Source organism: Camelus bactrianus, chromosome 22, assembly GCF_048773025.1.
Source record: "Camelus bactrianus isolate YW-2024 breed Bactrian camel chromosome 22, ASM4877302v1, whole genome shotgun sequence".
Classification (NCBI taxonomy): domain Eukaryota; kingdom Metazoa; phylum Chordata; class Mammalia; order Artiodactyla; family Camelidae; genus Camelus; species Camelus bactrianus.
In genome coordinates this window covers 19,162,791-19,172,043 of record NC_133560.1, presented here as the reverse complement: position 1 = coordinate 19,172,043, position 9,253 = coordinate 19,162,791, and the positions used below count along the sequence as shown (strand labels likewise).

At 39.5% G+C, this 9,253-nt stretch overlaps 1 protein-coding gene across 3 annotated transcripts in view; it reads right to left on the bottom strand.

The window, feature by feature from the left end:
• Nucleotides 1–356: 356 nt before the first annotated feature.
• The window catches only part of GABRB2 (gamma-aminobutyric acid type A receptor subunit beta2), a 206,709-nt gene continuing 197,812 nt past the window's right edge, over nucleotides 357–9,253 (bottom strand). For all 3 annotated transcript variants that reach the window (XM_074350327.1, XM_045508189.2, XM_074350328.1), the window contains one exon: nucleotides 357–6,356. In XM_074350327.1, coding sequence (XP_074206428.1) covers nucleotides 6,009–6,356 — 348 coding nt within the window. In that variant the 3' untranslated portion in view covers nucleotides 357–6,008. The remainder of the gene's footprint in view (nucleotides 6,357–9,253) is intronic.

Below are 9,253 nucleotides of genomic sequence, written 5' to 3'. Positions count from 1 at the left end.
GCAGTGCTTATAATTAACAACAGCAACAATAGTGCGTACTGTTGACACATCACTTAACATGTATCTTGGACCACACTAAGGATTTCTTATGGATTATTTCATTTCATCTGTGTAACACCCTACGAAGGAGGTACAATGGTATCTTTACTTCAGATAAGAAAACTGAGAGTCGGATGTTTTAAGTAGATGCACAATCATATACCTGACAGGTGACAAGTCACAGCTCAAACTCAAGTCGGTCCCACCGCAGATCCCGAGCTCCTAAATTTTTCATTGCTTGACGCAAAAGCTACATTCTACAAACTCATATTAACAGATCAAAAAATTTCTGAGCCCAATGAAATCACACATACACACATCTTTTAAAGTTTTATTTATACTTCTTAGTTCAAGAATTACACACTAGCCAACATTATTATATATTTACATGCTGAAACTGGTTGTAGTAAGTTTAAATTCAAGAAAATAATTCTTATGTGCTACTCATTGATAATCCTCATTTGATACTACCTCACGTATCCCAGAGATTTTTGTAGTCCTGTTTTTAGAAAGACATGAAGGTAGATGCAATGATACCCACGGGTGTTTTGCATTTTCTAGCCACTGGAAAATGTGCATTATGTGCATATTAACAAAGGCTACAAGGTAATTAGTAAGGCTGATAATCACTACATTGTGAAGAAACTAGAATGTCACTTTTATAAAAGGACAGTTCAGAACTGTGCAGGGACAGTCATGGTAACAGAACTATTTAAACACCCATGCAAATAAAATTTTAAAAAAATATTATGGAATTTAAATTATTTTCAACTTTGTTTGAATTCATGTGTTTAAAATGACCATAGGTGAAGTCAGATTACTAAACTAAAGAGAGAAAGATACAAGCTGGTGGAACTGTCAACTTGCTTCAGAATGTGCCAGGACACACACGTGGGCGTCCGATTACTGGACATGTGACAGGAGAGAGCTATTTGGCTTGAAAGTTAAAAAACACAAAAGTTTCACTTTTCTTCACTTTTGGATCATATTTATCTTTATCGCAAAACAAATTTTCGAAGCAAGTTAAAATCTGATGTCAGCATTTTGTATCTGTATCTATATATCTACAGAGATGTTTTACTTCAATTTCCAAATAGCTAATAGATATTGTAGAGTGCTTTTTTTTTTCTTAAATGATTTCTTTAGGGCAGTATCTTAATTAGCATTCTGTTGGCTCCTTACCATATTTTGTTTTTACAATGTTCCTAGTGTATTTGAAAAATGTTTTTTAAACCTTTTGTGTGAAGCAGTGTCTCCCCCCCTCCCCCCCATTTCCCCTCCTTTTTCCTTTTTTTTTTTTTTTTTGTTTTTTAATTCTGGAGTCTTTGGTTGAAAGGAATAATACTATCTAAGGACAAAAAGGCTACTATTAAAAAGAAAGAGTTTTCCCTATGGATTGTGTGGAACACATTTCTGGAGTACGTATGAATAATAAGCATTTTTAGTTCCTGTAGTGTCATCAGTATCAACTCCCATTCTTTGAACACTGAGATTTATGACCTTTGGTTTCTTGAATACTTACATATAAAAATCTCTATCAAGCGAGCAATGCTCATTCCTGCTTTTCCCAGTTGCCATTTCTAAGGCTCTCTCTTGGGTGTCACTTTGACAACATGAACACTACAGTATTTCCCACGGAGGGGGCAAGAGTGGGAGGACTGAGCAGCCAAGTGGAAGTCTTTGAGTGTGTGTCTGTGTGTCAGTGTGTGTGTGACAGCAAATAGAAACCCTTCTGTCTGGGATCGCAAACCATCTATGCAAAAGGGTGTTTAAATGACTCTGCTGGGGCACAGCAGTAACCGTACTTAGTAAAAAATAAATACAAATCAAGGGAAAAAAAACCTAAAATCATTATTTGTTATCTATTGACTATTCATTTACAGCATGTTTAGTTATTTACATAATAACACATCAAATTAAGCCATAAACAGAATAAGCACGTTGCCTTACCATAAAATACAAATTAGGAGTTAAAAATATTTAAGAAATCTGTTTCAGTATTTACACACGCCCAGCGAAAGTTATGGTTGCGCACATTACACGTACTCTGTACACTTAGCAAAATGGCATGATTGCTACAGTTGAGAGTATTTGCCCTAACCAACATGGTGGGGTTTCATAATTTTTTTTTTCCCTCCTCCGAGGAGGAATTTTTTTTTTATTATTATCATTTTTGTTTTCTTAAGACATTTCTGTTTTTCAATCACCAACAGACAATGCTATTTGTTTCCTTGAAAAAGAGAACAGGTAGACAAGCGATGAGAGAACTAGTTGGTCTCATGTTCTGAGGTACAGTACTATTAGTGTCCGACTGTGCAGTGGTTCCCAAGAACGGTAGGCATCGATTTGCTGATAGAGAAGTGCTCAGTACCCTGTATCACTTGTTTCAGTATGTTGATCTGTTGGTTGCCAAATTAAAAATATTTATCTACTGGTTTAAGGAAGGAAAGGAAATAAAACATATTAGCTTACTCCTTTTGTTTCCCAACATATGAATGCATATATATGTATGTTTATACGGATCTATATATACACATATATACACGTAGATATGTTGTAAGACCTGTCGTTTGTTGGCTGTTTTTGTGGTTGAGTAAGAATTGAATCATAAAACTGGAATGCAGTTACCTATTGAAAATGGAAATTGTCTTCGTCGCCAATTTAATGCAGGTCTTGCTTAAAAGAAACATAATTCATCTCCCCATTCCGCATTCCGCTGAACTTTCTCTATGTGTTGTGCTTTTGTAAGCTGACAGGTTTTGTGTGTGTGTGTGTTCCTAATGCTAGAATGTAAAGTCTTTTGGTTTCTACCGTTTTTATTATTATTGTTATTTTCACTTAGCACTGCTTTTGAAGAAATGAGAAAAGGTCTAGATGGCACTGCTTAAGTCTTTTCCCCTGTTATTAAATTGCAGTAGAAAGAATTGTAACATTCCTTATGCAAACACATGAGTATGTTGCATGAGTTTTCGATTCTGCAAATGCATTTCATACCTACTAGCAGTCATGTACAATATATATATACAGATTGAGATCAAGGATTTCATTTAGACTGTGCATTTTAGAGTCAGAATTTGCCTATGAATTTCACAAAGATGAAAAAACACCTTAATTGCTGGCTATCTGGCTGTTTTATAATGAAAAGAAAAACTATACATCTATGTATAAACTGATAGTTACACCATCTCAGAACGGCCAAGACACACTTTTGTGGTCCTTAAATGTAACCACTGGGTATCAAGCTGACTGGTCTTTTTGAAGACTTAAAAGATCTAGCACCCCTCCCTGGCCCTCCCCCAATTTGGTGACTACAAGCCAATTCAACTACAATAAAAATAGAGTTTAAGAATAAGTTCTATGTCTACTGTCATCTCTGGGCAGGATGAGTCAGTTTTTTCTACCTACGTGGTTATTGAATGCCAATATGTGGATTTCGCTCTAGGACATCTGTTTCAGGGTCCTATCTTTGCTCCTTCTCCCTAGAATCTTCTTATCACTACAAGCAGAAATGAATCGCCGGTCATATGCTTTTGAGGCTCATGCTGCGAAGCTGCTCCTCTGCACTTTGATCTAGATTTCTCCGTTGCCTTCCTTGGACATCAACTTTGTGTGGTTAACCATAAATGACGACATCAAGGATTTGTATGGCTTTTATGATAATTGCAAATCAGAGCCCACTTCTAGACTTGAGCTCTGGGTTATCTCTAGAAAAACCTTTCCAGAATGGCATTTTGGAGTTGTGCACCTGAGTTATGAATTTGCTCCTTCCTGATATATGCTACTCAAACTTTAACCCCTGGCAACAAGGGGCAGGCACTTTTATTAGTGTGATGTTCCAAAATGATTGCCCAAGGAAAAGTGTGTCCCTGGAGAAACTTGAGGAATCTCTGCTCTGAGCCCAGGGGCAGAATGCCAGTTGGATTCTGCCCAAAGATCATACTCAGAGGTGTTCAAGTGTATAATCAAAGAATAAGGGCCAGAGTTTCCTATGCTGGTGAAAAAAAAATATCTTCCCATCTTGGGGGCAAATTCAGAAAGCTGGATGCTAAATCCTTTTTTTTTTTTTTTCTCTGATAGTGGGAGTAGAAAGGCAGCAGGACTCTATCATATTCCAAACTGCTGAATCACCAGGGGAAGAAAACATACATTTCATCCACAGGCAGATACTGGCCTTGGCTACTATGCACAGTTAGGGGTGTTACTCTGAAAAGAAGCGGTTTTTTTGTTTGTTTTGTAAATAGAAATAGCAAAGTCACCCTCCAAGAAAAAGTTCAATCAAATCAAACTTCCAGGAAAAATGAGCAATTCACTATTTTCTCCAAGAAAGGCAAATATGAACCTCACATTGACAGAAATAAAATATACTAGCTTATTCTCTTTCCTGTCCAACATACGAACGCGTATGTCCAATCAGTATAGAAAGATGCACAATGACATAATTGAAAAGTTGAGTCAAAACACCACCTCGTGCCTGCCTGATCATCAGCTATGTATTTTTCTGCAGTATCAACTGAGGCTCAGAACGTTCATCGTGCTAATGTGGCTTTGCTGTTATCCTATTTTCCATGACTTTTCCTTTTTTTTTTTTTTTTGATTAGGCAGATTGCAACACACACAATGAAAGCACTCTTAAAAAATCAGACCCGACAAACTCACAAACTAACTCCACTTGTGCACATAATCTCTGCAGTCCTGTTTGCTATGAAAGATAATACAGGTGAACGTCACTGCCTATGAGGAAAGATGGTTCTCTCAGTCTCTCCAAAGCCTTACTTTACCTGTCTCCTAAGAATATAATCAGAATTTCAGACGCATGAAAAACTGGAAAAGACCAGGAATCCTCTAAAGAAACAAACAAATCCTTCTTTAGAAATATCCTATTAAATTCAGAAATAAACTGTAGGAAAATGTTGCAGAGAGAGCTCAGACTGAGACGCCTCCTGCTTGCTAGCTTTGTCTGTGCTGTGTATTCACATATTTGAACGACTCCCAGTGTAACCTAAGATACTTCTAATTCTGCTAACTTTTCTATTTTAGGGCTGTCTTTTGATGAGATAAACTAGAAAAGCCGCTGTCAGAAGCTTGTGCATTTGGAGGAAAAAGCCCTCTCTCTCGCTCCCTTCTGCCACTGACTGCACTAGCGCAGGCCAGATGCTGCAAGGGGTTGATAAGGGTCATGTTGCTCCCTTGCTTTAATTTTGTCACAACAGTCGCTTCTGGAATTCCACTCTGCACTGGGTTATTAACTCTCATTTTAACCGCCTAGGAAATAGCCTTTTAGAAAAATGTCTTTGGCTACCACGTGTGACAATGTTCAGGAGTCTCCCCATCTCTAAATGTCAAAATGGAAGACGTTGTAGTTGAGTCTCATTCTCAAGCAAATTAGAGACTGGCCAAACAGGTTTACTGAGTCTCTGTCTTGACTCTCCCTATCCTGTTTGAATTACACAAGAACCTTCTAGAATCCGGTGGGAATTAACTTAATAAGACAGGCACAGACCATCTTCAGTAAGCATGTCTGCATGGCACTGCAGACCATGCTCCACACGCACAGAGCCATCTCAAGAGCGTGCCAACCTTGGGGGATGAAGATGCGGAGTCTCTGGGTACGACCACTTCTCAGCAAAATGGCTGAGGATGCTACTAAGCCTTCTAGAATATCTTCTCAGTGATTCCCCTTGGTACAGGCTGCGGACTAAGCAGATAAGCTGGAACACTCAGACTCAGTCTTGCCAGCACGTGTACAAATCGCTCGCATCTTTTAACTGGAAAACCACAAGGACCTTAGTGTCTCCATGACTTAGCAGAAGCAACCCAAATGGTATGAAATGGACCACAGGATAGGCCAGCAACTAAGGTATTTTAGCATCACTTTTGTCCTGGATTGATGTGTTTTCCACGTTCTACGTCAGGCTGGACAACTGGTTTAAGGAGGAGTCTAGTCCTTGCTTCCCACGGAAGACCATGTTTTAGTTCACATAATAAAGCCAATAGACGATGTTGAAGAAGGAGAAAACCACCGGGAAGAAGATGCGGGACCACCGGTCTATGGCGTTCACATCAGTCAAGTCGGGGATGGTGATTTTCAGCTGGGAGGCGCGTCTCCGCAGGCGGCTCTTCTTCTGGGCCACGTGCCGCTCCAGGGCATTGCGGCCAAAACTATGCCTGGGCAACCCGGCTTTCCGATACTGAATGCTGGAGGCATCGTAGGCCAGCATGGTGCTCCTGGGGTCTCCGAGTCCTATCACGGCCTCGGAGGTGGCCATTTCATTCTTTATCTCGAGAGTGCTCAGTAAGATGTTCTCATGGGGGTCCATCTGCAGGGGAGAAGAATTGAACAAGACGTTCAGAAACAACAGCCTTTATTGGTGATGGCTACACAAGGCACTGCGATGGGCAGTTTAGATATTTATCGCGGTGGTCGAGAGAACTGGTTTTGAGATGACAGCATCAGAATTTGAATCTGCCTCTAGAAACAGTGTGAGTTTCATTTGTTTCTTCTTTTTAATGGTATGACGATCCAGTCCTAGAGGAAAGCTGTAATGATGTAACAGCTTAATATACTGTTGTTGGGACCATTTTCATGGTTTCTACTTAGGGCATGCAGAGAAATGGAAGGCATGACCCCCTCCAAAGCAGTTACAGTCTTGACGCAAATACATACAAAATTAAGCTGTACTACGTATGCAAGAGTGTTAGGAGATAAATTGCTGAATTGTGCATACAACAGTAGCCTAATTATAGATGAATTCCCGATCAAACTAGAAGTAAAAACAGTAGATAACATTTATTAAATAAGCACTTGATAAAAATGCCAGAAACAGCTTTTTTTTTTTTATAACTTCACTCAGTTGATGCTTCGCGCCCACAGTTACAGGTTGTCACTTTCCGTTTGCAGTGTCAAAATAAACAGGGTAAAGGAAGAGTTCTGGACAATAAAAATGCAGGCAGCATGCAGCTTGCCAAAATGCAGCAGAATTTAGGGCAACAAGGAACTTGAAAATAACAGGTGAACAGACTGTGGGTGGTGGAGGGAGAAACTGACTTGCAAAGGAGGGGAAGCAGGCGGAATTTAAGAGTTAGCCCAACATTGTCTGTGTTGAGTTGCATTCTGGGCCCAGGGAGTAGAATTAAGTGACTGTGCAGATAGAGTGACCCTTTTTTTCCTCCTGGATGATTTCTTCTCAGCAAAGTTAAAAGTAAAGGATGAATACTGACATCTTGATCCCCCAAATGGACTGATTACGGAACATTTTTTGTTTTGATTATGGATGAGAAGATTTGTGTGTCTTATTTTTTAAGAGGCCTCAAATGCTTCAATCAATGAAACCTAACCGCAACAAACTCTTACCAATAACAGAGTATATTTATTTTGGTGAAGACTCAGAATATATTGATTGTCAATCCTTTTTAATAGCTTATCTATTTTTCTATCTTTTATTTTGTTTGTTTCCAGTTTTACTGAGAAATAATTGACATATTATCACTTTATAATTTTAAGACTCATGTCATGATGGTCTGATTTACATTTATCGTGAAATGACTGCCACAAAAGGTTCAGCTAACACCCACTTTTTCATATAGATACAACAAAAAAAAAAGGGGAAAAAACTGTGATGAGAACTCTTAGGATTTACTCTGTTAACTTCCCTATTATATCCTTGAGCTCTGCTAACTGCAGTCATCACGTTGTAGACTGCATTCCTAGTAATTATCTTATAACTAAACGTTTGTACTTTTTGACAGCCTTCCTCCAATTTCCCCTTCTCACACCCTCCAATTCTGATAACCACAAATCTGATCTCTTTTGGTCTCTTTTTCTATGAGTTTTTCTTTTCTTCTTCTTCTTCTTTTTTTTAAAGATACCACATGTAAGTAAGATCATGCAGTATTTATCTTTCTCTGTCTAATTTATTTCATTTAGCATCATGCCTTCAAGGTCCATCCATATTGTCACAAATGGCAGGATTTCCTCATTTTTTATGACCGAATAATATTCTGTTGTATGTATGTATGTGTGTGTGTGTGTGTGTATACACAGCTTCTTTACCTATTCATCTGTAGGTGGATACTTAGGTGGGTTCCATGTCTTGGCTATTGTAAATAATACTGCTATGAACACAGGGGTGCAGATATCTCTGAGTTAGTATTTTGTTTCCTTTGGATATAGTCTCAGAAGTGGGACCACAGGATCATATGGTAATTCTATTTTTAATTTTTTGAAGAGCTGCCACACTGTTTTCCACAGCGGCTGTACCATTTAACTGAAAATGGATGAAAGACCATAAGACTCGAAACCATGAAAGTAGAAGAAAACAGGAATACAGCTCCCTGACGTGAGTCCTGGTCCCAGGCTGAGGTGGGAGAGTGGTGGGTGGGTGAGGAGTACTGAACGTCTGTATCAGTTTATGAAGGGCTGCTGCTCACTGGCACATTAGCATACTTCAACCTCAAAACACGACTGCGTGTACAGTCTCAATTAAGGTTAATAATTAACCTGACTGAAAAAAAACATCTTTCCAGAAAATTCTTACCCATAATCATGAAGCTGTGGAGAAGGGTAAAGTATAACCATCTTCATTTCTAAATTCATTTCTCAGTTACCAAAGACACGGAGGAGTTCAAGCAGGTAGGAGTTTTACTAGGCTGCATGTTGGCATGAAGCCCTGAGATCCTGCTCCAAGGACCCCATCTAGTCCTTCCCTGAAGGACTGGTTTTCTGCACAAGGTTTGTCTTATTTTTGGATCCTCAAGCACTTGGCATGGTGCCTGGTACACAGCAGATGCTCCAGAAATAAATGCCGATGGTATGAAATTAATTTGGTGACACTTAGCGCCTCACTTAAATTTTTTGCGAGTTGTCAACGAGGTACATTCGATTTGGCGACACCATTCTGCAGACTGGAACCGCGTGGGACTGCTTCTTGAATCTCCTGCCCTGCTCCAAGGCTTCCACCTTTATTTATGCAGGTCTCTTGCTGGAGCAGCAGGCTCAGGTGCCTGAGATCTGGAAACTGCATTTTCCATGGTGCGCTGGACTACGCACATGACAGACACCCTGTTTTGATCCCACGGACGGGATCTCAGTCAGTAGTAACTAGCAGCCAGGACTAAGCATTCTACGTACTGACCTTTCAGTTTCCCTGTAGTTCTGGGGATACCCAGTGATCGCACACTCAGGAAATAGGCACAGAAAGATGAAGAGACTTAGCGC